Source organism: Rana temporaria, chromosome 4, assembly GCF_905171775.1.
Source record: "Rana temporaria chromosome 4, aRanTem1.1, whole genome shotgun sequence".
Lineage (NCBI taxonomy): Eukaryota > Metazoa > Chordata > Amphibia > Anura > Ranidae > Rana > Rana temporaria.
Window position 1 is genome coordinate 446,383,552 of NC_053492.1, and position 16,706 is coordinate 446,400,257.

Here is a 16,706-nt window from a genome sequence, read left to right on the forward strand (position 1 = left end):
TGAACATGCTCTATTTTTTCACGATGTTTTAAACAATGTCGTTTTTCGGGTTGTAAAAAATGATCGTTTTGGGTTTTAACGACGTGAAAAATCCGTGCATGCTCAGAAGCAAGTTATGAGACGGGAGCGTTCGTTCTGGTAAAACTAGCGTTCGTAATGGAGTAAGCACATTCATCACGCTGTAACAGACAGAAAAGCGCAAATCATCTTTTACTAACACGGAATCAGCTAAAGCAGCCCAAAGGGTAGCGCCATCCAAATGGAACTTCCCCTTTATAGTGCCGTCATACTTGTACGTCACCGCGCTTTGCTAGAGCATTTTTTTTTGACGATCGTGTGTAGGCAAGGCCGTTTTAATGATGAAGTTGAAAAAAAAGTTGTTTTTTCTAGAGCCTGAAAACTTCGTTTTTTTACAACCCGAAAAATGATCGTGTGTACGCGGCATCAGTGTGCCTAGCAGAATTATCCCAACCCAGCATTGGAGGAGAGAGACCAACTGAGAATGCCAAAAGACCCCTGAGATCTTTCTCATAAGCCCACCTATTGCCAATTGATTCTTCTGTGTAGGGTCCTGCAGCGTCCTCTTTTGTCCTTTCTTCCCCAACTCTGGGTTGTGTCCACCTTGTTGTACACGTAAGTCTACCACTGTCTGATTTCCTGTAATGCTGCATACACACGATCGGAAATTCCGACAACAAAACCGTGGATTTTTTTCCGAAGGAATGTTGGCTTAAACTTGTGTTGCATAGAAATATCTCAAACAGAGTCAATAGGGATATATGCAACTGAACAATCGTAAATTCCGACAACAAAACCGTGGATTTTTTTCCAACGGAATGTTGGCTCAAACTTGTCTTGCATACACACGGTCACACAAATGTTGAAAATTTCCGAAACGTCAAGAACGCGGTGACGTACAACACTATGACGAGCCGAGAAAAATTAAGTTCAATAATCCAGGGCATGCGTCAAATTGATTCCGAAAATGCGTAGGATTTTTGTGCGTTAGAATTGCATACAGACGATCGGAATTTCCGACAAGAACTTTTGTCGAAAAATTTGAGAACCAGCTCTGAAATTTTTTTTGTCGGAAATTCCGACAGCAAATGTCCGATGGAGCCTACACATGGTCAGAATTTCTGAACAAAAGCTCACATTGAACATTTCCGATCGTGTGTACACGGCATTAGTGCAACTTCCTATCCACAAAAAAAAACACACAAGCCTTATGCTACGTACAAACGATTGGAAATTCCAACAACAAATGTTCGATGTGAGACAACAAAAAATTTGAGAGCTGGTTCTCAAATTTTCCGACAACAAAGGTTCTTGTTGGAAATTCCGATCGTCTGAATGCAATTCGGACGCACAAAAATCCTACGCATGCTCAGAATCAATTCGACGCATGCTTGGAATCGCTGAACTTCCTTTTTCTTGGCTCATCGCAGTGTTGTACGTCATTGCGTTCTTGACGTTCTAAATTTTCGACAACATTTGTGTGACCGTGTGTATGCAAGACAAGTTTGAGCCAACATTCTGTCGGAAAAAAATCCACGGTTTTGTTAGCGGAATTCACGATTGTGTGTTCGCGGCATAAGTTTGTTCAGTTGCATATATCCCTATTGACCCCGTTAGATATTTCTCCTTGCTACCATAAAAGGAAATTTTTTGGTGGAATAGTGGTGGGTTAGACCCTTAGGTGTCACAAGGAAGGGAAAATCCTTACCAATAGGGACTGCAGTGTTAAGCCTCGTACACACGACCGGTTTTCCTGGCAGGAAAACTGCCAGGAGAGCTTTTGGCCGGGACGTGTGTATGCTTCTTTGCAGTTTTCCCGTCAGGAAAACAGCCAGGAATCCCTTCGGGAAAATAGAGAACCTGCTCTCTATTTTCCCGTTGGGATTCCCGGCGGTTTTTTTTTCCCGCCAGATCTACTACTTACCTATGGGAAAGACTGCGAGGCCGTGCCGATGGAGCATACACGTGGCCGGGATTCCCGGCCAAATCTCCATGGCAGTTTTCCTGCCGAGTTCTTGGCTTGAAGCCTCGTACACACAACCGAGTTTCTCAGCAAAAACCAGCAAGAAACTTGCTGGGAGATATTTTTTTGCAGAGGAAACCGGTCGTGTGTACATTTTCGTCGAGGAAACTGTCGAGAAACTCGACGAGACAAAAAGAGAGCAAGTTCTCTATTTCCTCGACGGGAATGGAGAAACTTGCCTTGTCGAGTTCCTCGACAGCCTAACAAAGAAATTGACGAGGAAAACGATGTGTTTCGCCCGTCGAGTTCCTCGGTGGTGTGTACGAGGCTTTACCCTCGGTTTTCTCGGCGGACTTTTTACCGCCGAGAAAACCTGTAGTGTTTGGTATTACAAATCCTGACAGAGGGCTTGTAGTGTTTCAGTACTGAATGCTTGGTTTCTTGCTCTTTTCTAAGTACATTAAGTCAAGCTTTCTTTAATTAGTTTCATCCCATGAATTTCCTCCTGTCTACCCCAAGGTAGAGAAATTCCATGCCTCATTTAAACTGACTGTTATTATTTCCTTATGTAGGTACCCAGATTTGGAGACATCCAGCATTATGTCACACTAAAGAAGCCATAACATCCCCTCTCACTACATTACCGTCAGAAGCACTGCAGACAGAGGCTATCAAATTATTTAAGGTGAAAACCTTGGCAATACTTTTCATTACACTTGTGTTTTTATGGAATAAATGATGAGATTATTAGGGTTCTGTCACAGAGAGATAAAATAAGTCAGAAATGTGTCATTTCGTTAAAATCCGTATTTTTTGCTAGAAAATTACTTAGAACCCCCAAACATTATATATATATATTTTAGCAGAGAATCTAGAGAATAAAATGGCGATTGTTGCAATATTTTATGTCACGCGGTATTTGTGCGGCAGTGTTTTAAAATTAAAATTTACATTCATGAATTTAAAAAAAATTAAAAAGTAAAGTTAGCCCAATTTTTTTTGCATAATGTGAAAGATGATGTTGCGCCAAGTAAATAGATACCAAGCATGTCACGTTTTATAATTGCACGCACTCATGGAATGGCGACAAACTACGGTACCTAAAAATCTCCATAGGCGACGCTTTAAACTTTTTTTTACAGTTACCAGATTAGAGTTACAGAGGAGGTCTAGTGCTAGAATTATGGTAAACATCCCTTGTGACAGTAATAGGTGGTGACAGGTACTCTTTATGGAGGGATCGGGGGTCTAAAATACTTTGCACTTCAAAGTATTCAGATCGCCGAAAATGGCGATTCTGAATACTGTGTACTTTTTTAAATCCGGCGCCATTGGCAGCCGAGAAACCCGGAAGTGACGTCATGACGTCGCTTCCGTGTTAACATTGCGGAGACTGAATCAAAGCCATTTACGGCTTAGTTTCAGTCTGCGCCTGGACACGGGAGGCGCCGGATGGAGGATCGGGTCTCCCGGTGGGACGGGAGGCCCGGTCAAATCGGCGAGAGGCGGCGAGAGGGGGGGGGGGGTGTCTCCTCCTGCTCCTCCGGCATAACAACCGAGCGGCCTTTAGCCGCATCGGTTGTTATGTCTGGATAGCCAATCGCCCGCTCTAAACAACGGTACCGGGATGATGCCTGCAGCTGCAGGCATCATCCCGGTATAACACCCGAAAGCCGAAGACGCATATATGCGTACGCTCGGCGCAAAAGGGTTAATAGCATGGCAATGTATCTATTCTACCTAAATTCCTCAAAGATAGCAAACCTTTGAAAAGCCTTTTGCCCCGTACACACGACCGGTGTTCCCGTCGGAAAAACTCAGGTGAGAGCTTTTCGTCGGGAATCCCGACCTTGTGTATGCTCCATCTGACTTTTTCCCACAGGAAAACGGGCGGGAAAAAAAAGAGAGCAGGATCTCTTTTTTCCCGTCAGGAAAAAATCCTAGCGGGAAAACCGTTCGTCTGTATGCAATTTCAACGTGCAAAAAACGTGCATGCTCAGAATCAAGTAGACGCATGCTCGGAAGCATTGAACTTCATTTTTCTTGGCACGTCGTCGTGTTGTATGTCACCACGTTTTTGACTGTCGGAATCTGGTGTGACCGTGTGTACGCAAGACAAGCTTTATCGGAATCCCGTTGGGAAAACCATTGTCTTTTTTTCCAGCGGGAAAACTGTGTGTACGGGGCATGAGTCACCCTACCGTGAGAGAAACTTCCAAGCTATTATTGTTAACGTCTGAAAATGTAATTTTTCTTGCGGTCAAGCCACTCAGACACCCCCCCCCCTTATGTGTGATTCATTCTAGGGCTGTGTGGACCAGCCATGATATTATGAAGATCTGTGCTGGGACAGACTAGTATGTTGGTAGAGATGCTCCTATGGTTTTGTGAATATCTATGGTGGCACTTCCCCTATTATCCAGTGTATACAGTTGCAATGATTGTGGTCCTTTGACTTTATTTGACCTTCTTGAGGAGCCAAAGGCTATTAATTACCCATTGTTAAACAGGGTTCCTGTAGAACCCTAGCATCCCCCCTGAGGTTGGTAGGTGTTCCTTAGCCATTTCAATACTGGCCACTTTCACTCCCTTCCTGCCCAGGCCACTTTTCATTCTTCAGTGCTGTCGCACTTAAAATGACAATAGCGTGGTCATGCTACACTGTACCCATAATAAATTCTTATCCTTTTTTTGAGACAGATGGGCCCCTTTCACACGTAAGACCCACTCGCATCCACCTGTCCATTTTTCAGGCGGATCCGAGTGAGCCACCCATTGACTTGTATGGGGCTGGCTAATATCAGTGGAGATGTGTCCGCTGACACCCGCCTGCCATCCGATCCAACGAGATCCGCTCAAAACAGATGGATGGTGATATGTTCGCCATCCATCCAGCGGATCAGATAAAAAACGATCTTCCCATAGAGATCAGCAGGGTTCTGACAGGTCCGTCCTTGCAGAGTGAGCGGAGATGGACCTGTCATCTGCCAGCTCAGCGGAGATCAACGGATCAATCCCTCGCTGAGCTAGCAGAGTCAGGTGAGCAGATCCGCCCGTGTGAATGGGGCCATAGAGCTTTCTTTAGGCGGTTTTTAATCACCACTGGGTTTTTTTATTTTTTGCTAAACAAACTTAAAAATGAACAAAATTTAAAAAAAAAAATTCTTAGTCTCTGTTATAAAATTTAGCAAATAAGTAATTTTTTTTCTTCACTGATATACACTGATGGGCACTGATGAGGAGGCATTAATGGGCACTGATGAGGCTGTACTAATGGGCACTGATGAGGAAGCACTGATGGGTGGCACTAATGTGCGCTGATGAGGCTGCACTGATGAGGCGGCACCGATGGGGACTGATAGGCAGCACTGAAGGGCACTGATGTGCTCTGATGAGGTTGCATTGATTGTTGGCAATGATGAGACCTTTTATTTCTAGAAGTCTGGGCTAATTTTATCTAAGCTTTAACCTGCTCCCACCCCCACTCTAAGCCCCATACTAACTACCCTGTAAGGGAAAGATGTGTATACTTACCTATTCTAAGGGTGCTCCGGTCCTGAATGATGTCATTGCTCAGGCACTGCATCTGTTGTCGCTGCTCTTTCCTCTTCCGCTGGGGAGATCACTTTACTGGATTGCATCGCCCCTAGTTTATGTAAGTATACACATCTTTCCTTTGTAGGATAGTTACTATAGGGCTTTCAGATGATTCCTCCTCACAAACAGAAACTTCCTGTCCCCTAAGAAAGAAACACTGGGGTAGATTCAGGTACAGCTGCGCGCTCCTTACGGAGGCGCAGTGTACCCTTTTTACCCTGCGCCTACGCAAATTATTTGCGCTACGCTTCATTCATGAAGGGGGCGGGAATCATTTAAATTAGGCGCGTTCCCGCGCCGAGCGTAGAGCGCATGCTCCGTCGGGAAACTTTCCCGACGTGCATTGCGGTAAATGACGTCGCAATGACATCATTTGCTTCAAAGTGAACGTGAATGGCGTCCAGCGGCATTCACGATTCACTTACGCAAACTACGTAAATTTCAAACCTCGCGACGCGGGAACGACGGGTATCCTTAGCATTGGCTGCCCCTGCTTTTAGCATGTGCAGCCTTACGCGAAACCCGACGTACGCAAACGACGTAAACTGCGTACGCAGGGCTCGCGTAACGTTGTGAATCGGCGTTAGTATGCAATTTGCATACTATACGCTGACCACAACGGAAACGCCACCTAGCGGCCAACGTTAGAATGCAGCCTAAGATATGAGGGCATAAGAGCCTTATGCCACGCATATCTTAGGCTGCATTCGGCGTAACGAGCTCTCTGAATCATAAGAACTCGTTACGCCGGGCAAGTAAGCAATTGCGCTGCGTAACTATGGTTACGCAGACGCAATTGCTCTCTGAATCTGGGCCACTAACAAAACCTTTTTAGGCATAGTACAGAATTTAAGTGTTTGAACCTCTGGAGTCTATGGCGTGGATTTACTAAAGACAAATAGACTGTGTACTCTGCAAGAGCAGTTGCTCCAGAGCTTAGTAAATGAGCAGAAGTTCTGCTAACTTCCATCATCCAATCATGTGCAAGCTAAAAATGCTGTTTTTTTTTCCTTGCACACGATTGGGTATTCTTTGCAAAGTGAACGTTTACTTAATTTACCAAGCTCTAGAGTGATTTTGCAGCGATTTTTTTTTCTTAGATTCATTGTATATAGCTGGTTGCCAAGGAGCGGCCATCACGTCCTTAACAACTGATGAGTAATCATCTGTCAGCAGGCTTCCCTTCTTACAGCTAAATGTAAAAAAAAAAAAATTGACGGCTAAAAAAAGTTAAGAAAAAATACAGCGTGGGGTCACCCCAAAGACCATACTACACCCTTATACGAGCATGCAGCCCGGTAGGTCAGGAAAGGGATGGGACGAGCAAGCGTCCCTCCTCTTGAACTATACCAGGCCACACGACCTCAACATGGGACGGTGAGTGCTTTGGGGCAGGGGGGGCTCTGCGTCCCCCAACCCAAGGCACCTTGCCCCCATGTTAATGGGGACAAGGGCCCCTTCCCGACAACCCTGGCCAGGGGGTTGTCGGGGTCAGTGAGTGGGGCGCTTATCGGAATCTAGAAGCCCCCTTTAACAAGATGACCCCTAGATCCTGGTCCCCCCCCCCCCCCCTATGTGAATGGGTGTCGGGTACATTGTACCTCTACCCATTCTCCAAAAAAGCAGTAAAATGTAAACAAAAAGAGCTGGTTTTTGACAAGTCCTTTATTAAAAAAATAGCTCCGAGCCGTATTCTCTCCGAGCCGTCTCTCCCACCACGGTCTTCTCCCGCCACGTCTCTCCCACCGCCGTCTTCTCCCGGAGCTGTCTTCTTCCTCGCCACCGCTGTCTTCTTCCTCGCCGCCGGTTACCCGCTAAAAAAAAAGCAGCTATTTTCCTGAGGCTGCCTTCCTCCGTTGTGACGTCCCCCACTGTCTGACATCTCTTTTATAGCAATGGGGCGTCGCCATCCGATGACCTCACCAGGAGAGCTTGCCCCCTTGTGCCAGTCTGGTATGGTCTTTGGGGCGACCCCACACTGTATATCTTTTGTGAAATTTATTTTTTGCCTGCCATTTTTCTTTTACATTTAGCTGTCAGCGGGGAAGCACGCTGACAGCTGATGACTCATCGGTTGTTAAGGATGCAGTGGCTGGCTTCCCAACTGGCTCCTTAGCAACTAGCTATATACACTGGGGTGGATTCAGTAAGCAATTGCGTCTGCGTAACCATAGTTACGCAGCGCAATTGCTTAGTTGCGCCGGCGTAACGACTTTTCTGTATTCAGAAAGCTTGTTACGCCGACTGCAGCCTAAGATATGACTGGCATAAGGCTCTTATGCCGTCGTATCGTAGGCTGCATTCTTACGTTGGCGTTCCCGTAGTGGTCAGCGTAGAGTATTCAAATTGCATACTAACGCCTATTCACAACCGTACGCGCGCCCTACGTACGCAGTTTACGTCGTTTACGTTCGTTGGGTTCCGCGTAAGGCTGCTCCTATTAGCAGGGGCAGCCAATGCTAAGTTTACCCGTCGTTCCCGCGTCGCGATGTTTGAAAATTACGTCGTTTGCGTAAGTGAATCATGAATGGCGCTGGACGCCATTTACGTTCACGTTGAAGCAAATGACGCCCTTGCGACGTCATTTGCCGCAATGCACGTCGGAAAAGTTTCCAGACGGAGCATGCGCACTACGTTCGGCGCGGGAACGCGCCTAATATAAATGATCCACGCCCCCTACATAAGAGCGCGTAATTTAACGCGCCCTTACGCCGGGCAGTTTTAAGGAGAGCCCGCGCAAATTACGTAGCTACTGCTTCATGAATGAAGCGTAGCGCAGGTAATTTACGGAGGCGCAGCGTTAAAACGGTACGCTGCGCCTCCGTAAGAGGGCGCAAGTCGTACCTGAATCCACCCCAGTGAATGTAAAAAAAACGTGGTAAAACGTGGTTACAAAAATGCAGATAGCACTGCAGAAACACTCAAAAGCAACATGCTTAGATGTTAATAGAGCCTCACTTCCTGTCTCAGTGATTTCCTTGGTGTTGGGATCCCCAGGACAGGAAATAAGTGGAAATCTCTCTGGCGGGAGCACAGACACCATTAAAAACCTAAAGAAAGCTGGTAATTCTGCTCCAATCTCTCCAAAGCTAAAACAATACATTTTGGGCTGGAGTTGATTTTTAATTAAGAAACCGTAGAGAAGGGATTGTGCTCATAATATGTAAGATGTTTGTTCAGGATATTGCTACTTTCTAGTGATTTTCCAGTTCTCGTGCACTTCAGTCAGGTTATGCCGGGGCCGCGGCCTGGTTCAAATTTACCCTTTTTTACATCGGCATTCATAATGCGAAACGTGAAACCCAGAGACACTTATGTCATCGGTACAACGCACCTACCATAGACCTCGGTGGGAAGCAAGCACTGGAGGAGCACAGCTGCTGTAAATCAATGACATATGTGTTAGAATAATTCGGACAAGCGTCTGACTGTGGAGCATGCTGGGAGGTCATGGCTGCCTGTGGGATAAGATATCCGCCACCTCATTCTAAAAGAAATCCAGTGCCTGGTAAAGCCTGGCACCGGCACACCATGATAAGTGGATTCCTCTTCTTATTGACCCCAAAGTGGTCTGGAATCCACATAATGAGCTCTACTTATTTCTACAACAACTCCTGTCTGCCAATTACTGGAGAACACTGCTTAATGGGAATTTACAGAGATAATAATACGGGAGGCATAAAGGGAACAGACAGCTTTTGATATTCATGTACTTTATATTGTATATACAGCTGGAATTAATGATAAAGCTGGTGTAGACATTGGGAAAGACACTCTTTTGGATACACCCTTTCCTATATCACCTAGGTCTAATAGTAATTACTATCAAGAAAGATAGAGAGATAGATAGATAGATAGATAGATAGATAGATAGATAGATAGATAGATAGATAGATAGATAGGCCCGATCCTTTTCATCCTGATCCCTCTAGGCCCGATCCTTCTTGGCCTGATCTTTTCATCCTGATCCTTCTTGCCCGATCCTTCTTGGCCCGATTCTTCTTGGCCCGATCCTTTTCATCCTGATCCCTCTTGGCCCGACCTCTCTCTTGGCCCGATCCCTCTTGGACCGATCCTTCTTGGCCCGATCCCTCTTGGCCCGATCCTTTTCATCCCGATCCCTCTTGGCCCGATCCTTAGCCCGATCCTTCTTGGCCCAATCCGTTTCATCCTGATCCTTCTTGGCCTGATCCCTCTTGTCCCGATCATTTTCATCCTGATCCTTCTTGGCCCGATCTCTCTTGGCCTGATCCTTTTCATCCCGATCCCTCTTGGCCCGATACTTCTTGGCCCGATCCTTCTTGCCTGATCCTTTTCATCCGGATCCCTCTTGGCCCGATCCTTCTTTGCGCCGATCCCTCTTGGCCCGATCCTTTTCATACTGATCCTTTTTGGCCCGATCCTTTTCATCCCAATCTCTCTTGGTCCTATCTCTCTTGGCCCGATCCCTCTTGGCCTGATCCTTTTTGGCCCGATCCTTCTTGGCCCGAACCTTTTAATCCTGATCCTTCTTGGCCCAATCCCTCTTGGCCCGATCCTTTTCATCCTGATCCCTCTTGGCCCGATCCCTCTTGGACCGATCATTTTCATCCCGATCCCTCTTGGCCCGATCCTTTTCATCCCGATCCCTCTTGGCCAAATCCTTTTCATCCTGATCCTTCCTGGCCCAATCCTTTTCATCCCGATCCCTCTTGGCCCGATCCTTCTTGGCCCGATCCCTCTTGGCCCGATCCTTTTCATCCTGATCCTTCTTGGCCCGATCCCTCTTGGCCCGATCCTTTACATCCTGATCCTTCTTGGCCCGATCCCTCTTGGCCCGATCTTTTTCATCCTGATCCTTCTAGGCCCTATCCCTCTTGGCCCGATGCTTTTCATCCTGATCCTTCTTGGCCTGATCTTTTTTTATCCTGATCCTTCTTGGCCCGATCCCTCTTGGCCCGATCCTTTTTATCCTGATCCTTCTAGGCCCTATCCCTCTTGGCCCAATCCCTCTTGGCCCGATCCTTTTCATCCTGATGCTTCTTGGCCTGATCTTTTTCATCCTGATCCTTCTTGGCCCGATCCCTCTTGGCCCGATCCCTCTTGGCCCGATCCTTTTCATCCTGATCCTTTTCATCCTGATCCTTCTTGGCCCGATCCCTCTTGACCCGATCCCTCTTGGCCCGATCCTTTTCATCCTGATCCTTCTTGGCCCGATCCTTCTTGGCCCGATCCCTCTTGGCCTGATCCTTTTCCTTTTGGGCTAGTAGCCCAAAAAGGGTTAAAAGCGCCCCCAAATCCGCCCACGGCCGTTCGGCAGCACTGCCTATTGATTCAATGGGCAGGGGCGCTTTAGGGGTGGTGTATACAATGCTCCTAAAGCACTGCAAAGAAGCTGCTTGCAGGACTTTTTTTGACGCCCTGCCAGCGCACCGCTCCAGTGTGAAAGCACTCGGGCTTTCACACTGGGATTGCAGCTGAGGCTTTTTTCAGGCGCTATTTTTAGCGCTAAAGCGCCTGAAAAACGCCTCCAGTGTAAAAGGAGTCTTATCTAGATAGATAGATAGAGAGATAGAGATAGATAGGTAGATAGATAGATAGAGAAATAGATAGATAGATAGATAGATAGATAGATAGATAGATAGATAGATAGATAGATAGATAGATAAGATAGATAGATAGATAGATAGTGTAACATAGTTTATAGCTTCTTATATATGAATAGTGTTGTGCAGCTCTCATCTTATTTGCTATTACTGTAACAATGAGCTACTCAATGTGATCGACATGAAGATTGCCAGTTGCCATCTCCCCTATTCTGTGCCTTATATTGCATATAAATGTGTTCCAAACTGTTTTGAAGTGTATCAGTAGAACAAAACATCAATGAAACAGAATAACAAATTGAAACAATGTGCACTACTGACAGCTGTAAAGAAACAATGGTCCCCTATTATTCCTCCGAATAACATGGAAAGTAAAATGTGTACATCACATAGAACAGGCAGGAATATTAATAATTGTCTTCTGGTTGTCCCAAGTGTGTGTAATTTTTTTTTTTTGAGCAGCGGGAGAGTTGGAGAAACATTCACAGGTCATGCACCTGCTTGATAGTAACCAGATGCTGTGGCTGCATTGTATATTTTAGATTATAACCGCAGGTAACACGAGTGACCACAAGAGGGAGCTGGAGTCTTTAGAATGAAGTATAAGATAAAGGTGCAGCAGTTTCTGTATATAATGTTTATATATACGTATGGGAACAATCGTATGGATGTTTGTAAATGGTTCTTTTACTTTATGTGATGTGTACGGTCCATTATTGCTCACTTTATAGTCTGAATAGTCTGAAGTGGTTGTAAACCTTAGACATGAAATAACATCAAAGCATATCCCATAGTGTGTATTCGTCTCAATTAAGAGCACTAAGTGTCAATTCTGTCTGCTGCTTCATTCCTCTGCTGTCAGGATAAGTCACTTCTGACAAGTTTTCCTGACACCAAGAGAAAAAAGGTGACAGGGGACGGAGCTCCAGCAGATTGACAGCCTTAGCTCTGTTCCTGTGTGCTGTGTGAAGTGGGGGGGGGGGGTGTCTCTTCCTTCCAATCAGCTTGCAGAGCAGTGTAACTTCAACTCTCTGCCCCCCTTTTTTCTGACAGCTCAGACAAGTTTATAGATTCTGGACATTCTAGTATATATCATTTGTGGACACTGTAACTTTCCCGCAAACCAATTAAATTTATACTAAAGGCTCTGTGCAGTGGTTTTACACAGAGCAGCCCCGATCCTCCTCTTCTCGGGTATCTCGCCAGCGCACCTGGTCCCTCCCTCCTGTATAGTGCCCCCACAGAAAGCAGCTTGTTATGGGGGCACCCAAGCTGAGACTAGGCTCTGTGTTTCCATTCAGACACTGAGCAGCAGCCTGCCCCCCCCCCCCTCTCTCCTCATTGGTTCACTGACTTTGACAGCAGCGGGTGCCAAAAATGCCTGCTCTGTGTCTTGGCTAATCAGCAGGGAGTGTCCCGGACATCAGAGTCTCTCGTGCAACATCGCTGGATCGAGATGGGGCTCAGGTAAGTATCAAGGGGCTGCTGCACACAACGGACTTTTTTTATCTTAATGCATAGAATGCATTAAGATAAAAAAAACTTTCGGACTTTACAACCAATTAAACTGCTTGTCAACCAGCTGCCGTCGTTATACGGCAGCAGGTCGGCTCTCCTGCGCAAATCGCCATAGCTGTAACTCGGCTCCCGCAGGCAAGATAGCAGGCGGGCGCACATCTCGATGTTCCTCGGCGACCCGCAATCGCCTAGTACAGAGGCAGAATTGGGATCTGCCTTTGTAAACAAGACGAATCCCAATTCTGACAGGAGACAAGACAGTGATTGGGAACAGTGATCTCTGCCATGTCCCTGCCAGCCCACCCCCTACAGTTAGAACACGCTGAGGGAACACATTTAATCCCTTGATCGCCCCCCTAGTGTTAACCCCTTCTCTGCCAGTGTCATTTTTACATTCATCAGTGCATTTTTATAGCACTGATCAAAGTAATAATGTCACTGGTCCCCAAAAAGTGTAATTTGGGACCAGATTTGTCCAGAGCAATGTTGCAGTCCCGCTAAAATTTGCAGATCACCGCCATTACCAGTAAAAACAATTAAAAAAAAAATACCTAAATCTATCCCATAGTTTGCAGACGCAATAAGTTTTGCACAAACCAATCAATATATACCGTATTTATCGGGGTATTGCGCGCTCCGGCCTATAGCGCGCACCCCTAATGTGGACCCGACATTCCTGTAAAAAAAAGATTTTTGTACTTACAGTTTTGGTGTCTTGCGTGGCGTCCATCGGCGGCCTCGTCGGGTCCGGCGTCTGTCTGCAGCTTCGGGTGTCCTCTTCGTCGGGTCCGGCGTCCTTCTGCGGCGTCCTCCCCGCTCGATCCCCGCTTTCCCGCGCCGAGTTTGAATACTGCACCGGCATATACCAATCGCAGTACACTCGTGTATAGTCGGGCAGGCTCGGCTACTCTCGCGCTCACGTCCTGTACGTCCAGGACGTGAGCGCTCGGTATATGCCGGCGCAGTATTCAAACTCGGCGTGGGAAAGCGGGTATCGGCGTATATCGCGCACCCACGATTTTGCCCTGATTTTCAGGGCAAAAAAGTGCACGGTATACGCCGATAAATACGGTATATATTTTTTCCAAAAATATGTAGAAGAATATATATCGGCCTAAACCGATGAATACATTTTTTTTGGGAGGGGGGATATGTTTTATAGCAAAAAGTAAAACAAAAATTTTTTTTTTTTTTTTAAATTGACGCTTTTTGTTTTTGACGCTTTTTTATAGCGCAAAAAATAATAACCGCAGAGGTGATCAAATACCACCAAAATAAAGCTCTATTTGTGGGGAAAAAAGGACGTCAATTTTGTTTGGGTACAGCGTCGCACGACCGCACAATTGTCAGTGAGGCAGTGCCGAATCGCAAAAAATGGCCTGGTCATTAAGGGGGCAAATCTTTAAAAAGTGGTTAATATACACTTATTGGATGTAGCAGAATATATTTTGGCTTCAATTTATGACAAAATTAGATAAAAAAAAATGGGGATTTATTTTAGAGCAGACAAATATATACCGTATTTATCTTCCTATAACGCGCCCCGGCGTATAGCGCACACCCCCAACCTAGAAGAAAAATTCCTGGAAAAAAAGACATACTTACAGTTTGGATACCCCTCGTCGATGTCTTGCCCGGCGTCCATAGGCAGCCTTGTCCGGTCCGGCGTTCTTCTGCAGCCATCGTGGTGTCCTCCCTGCTGTGTTCTTCAGCCGATCCCCGCTTCCCGCGCTGTGTTTGAAGCACTCTGCCGACATATACCGAGCGCAGTACACTCGGGTATATTCGGGCAGGCTCGGCTCCTCTCACGTAAAGGACGTACAGGACGCACAGGAGCCGAGCCTGCCCGAGTATACCCAAGTGTACTACGCTCGGTATATGTTGGCGCAGTGGTTTAAACACGGCGTGGGAAGCGGGTATCGGCGTATATCGCGCACTCATGATTTTGCCCTGATTTTGAGGGCAAAAAAGTGTGCGGTATACGCCGATAAACGTTAAATACGGTATATTTTTCAAACTTTTCAGTCTTTTTTTATTTATAAATCAAAAAATACACCCAGCGGTGATCAAATAACACCAAAAGAAAGCTTTATTTGTGTGGGAAAAAAAATGATAAAAATGTAATTTGTGTACAGTGTTGCATGATCGTGCAATTGCCAGTTAAAGCAGCACAATGCTAAATAGGAAAGAATGGCCTGGTCATGAAGGGGGTAAAACATTTCCGGAGCTGAAGTGGTTATATAACATGTTTTTTTTTTTTCATGTATGCTGGGAGAAAAAATAACTCTGATTACAATGTGATGTTTGTTCGTTGTTATGATTGCTGTGGTTGGACGGGTATAACTAACTATATCATGAACTGTCACCTCTTTGTAGACTTGCCAGCTGTTTCTGAACTCAGCGATTGATTCCCCCGCTATAGACTATCACGTGTCCCTGGCGCAGAGCGCCCTGCAAGTGTGCCTCACCCACCCGGAGCTCCAGAATGAGATCTACTGCCAGCTCATTAAACAGTCCCGACATAGACAGCCACAGAACCAACCAAGTCCTATCCAGGTACACCATCTGTCAGGATCTGATTAGGAATGGATTGTTCATTATGTTTTATAGGCCTGTCGCCTTTAGATGGCAAACGCTGTTATTGTGGGCCCTGTATGAAATGATGTTCTGTGAGCTGGGAGAGGGAGCTAAATTCTTCTTATACATTACTGTTATTTTTATGTGTTGGTCCTGGCTGGGAGGGACCAGCAGAATTCACTAAGCTTCCTACTCCGTTATAATGGCACAGGAACCTGGCACAAGTGCTGTGCTCCACATTGACAAAGCTGATAGACCTTTTTCAGGACACCCCCACGCCAGTTTCTTTATCAGAGTTAGATAGAAGCTGTAGCAAGGTCTGCTCCTAATGAACAAAGGGAATGCGGCAGTTTTCATTATAGAAAACTGCCGCAGACGCCTCCAGTTTGGACCTGGTTTACGGAATATGAACTGTAATGGCACGTACACACGATCGGAAATTCCGACAAGAAAACCGTGGATATTTTCGGATGGAATGTTGGCTCAAACTGATGGTGTGTGCAGCCTATTGCATTAGGGTGTGCACCCCAAAGCCAAAACACACACTACCGATCGCTCGCTGTGTTTAATTAGGAAGGAAAGGGGCCAGCAAATTACATATTTACAGGCCCCTTCCCCACTCCTAAAACATCCCAGCAGCAACAGCCGATAGGAGAAGCTAGCTGCGCTGCGGGGGGAAAGATGGGAGCCAGGGCAATAGGGGGAATCTGTGCTGCACAGGGTGATTAGGGTGTGCCTGGGCACACCTGGCACACCCTGTGCGCATGCCTATGTTCAATCTTGTGTTGTATACACATGGTCAAACAAATCTTATCTGAAATTCCAACCGCCAAGAACACAGTGATGTACAAGACGAACGACGAGCCGAGATCAATTAAGTTCAATAGGCAGTTCGGCTCTTGTGCTTGATTCTGAGCATGCGTGTTTTTTTTTGCACGTCGGAATTGCATACAGACGAGTGGAATTTCCGATAAGATTTTTTTCCGTCGGAAAAATAGAGAACCAGCTCTCAATCTTTTTTTGGCGGAAATTCCGACAGCAAAAGTTCGATGGAGCATACATACGGTCGGAATTTCCGTCCAAAAGCTCACATCAGACTTTTCTTGTCGTAATTTCCGATCGTGTGTGCGCAGCATTAGCATGTATCTCACCTCTGTTTCTGCGCAAAGCCTGCACAGCCCTCTGCTGAGCTGGGAGGGAGGAGTGATAGAGTAATGTGGAGCATGCAGTTCCTGCTGTACTGTTCTGTGCTGTGTCTGTCATGGCCCCCTGCGTGAAACCCCATACAGATACGGGGGGTTCTCTTTAGGAGCTGCCAGAGGGCACGCGTGCCGCTGGTGGGCGCACCAGTGGCACGGCGGGGGGCCTGATGCGTGTGGCCGTCAGCCGCGATCGCCACCGGCTATGCGTGATCGCGTGCACTAGAGCCAGCGCGGGGATTTGTGTGT

The 16,706-nt window shown here is 46.4% G+C and overlaps 1 protein-coding gene across 1 annotated transcript in view; it reads left to right on the forward strand.

Moving 5' to 3' along the window:
- Window positions 1-16,706, forward strand: part of PLEKHH2 (pleckstrin homology, MyTH4 and FERM domain containing H2) — a 245,318-nt gene that overhangs the window by 194,301 nt on the left and 34,311 nt on the right. The window contains exons 19-20 of the mRNA XM_040351535.1: window positions 2,554-2,666; window positions 15,058-15,237. Coding sequence (XP_040207469.1) covers window positions 2,554-2,666; window positions 15,058-15,237 — 293 coding nt within the window. The remainder of the gene's footprint in view (window positions 1-2,553; window positions 2,667-15,057; window positions 15,238-16,706) is intronic.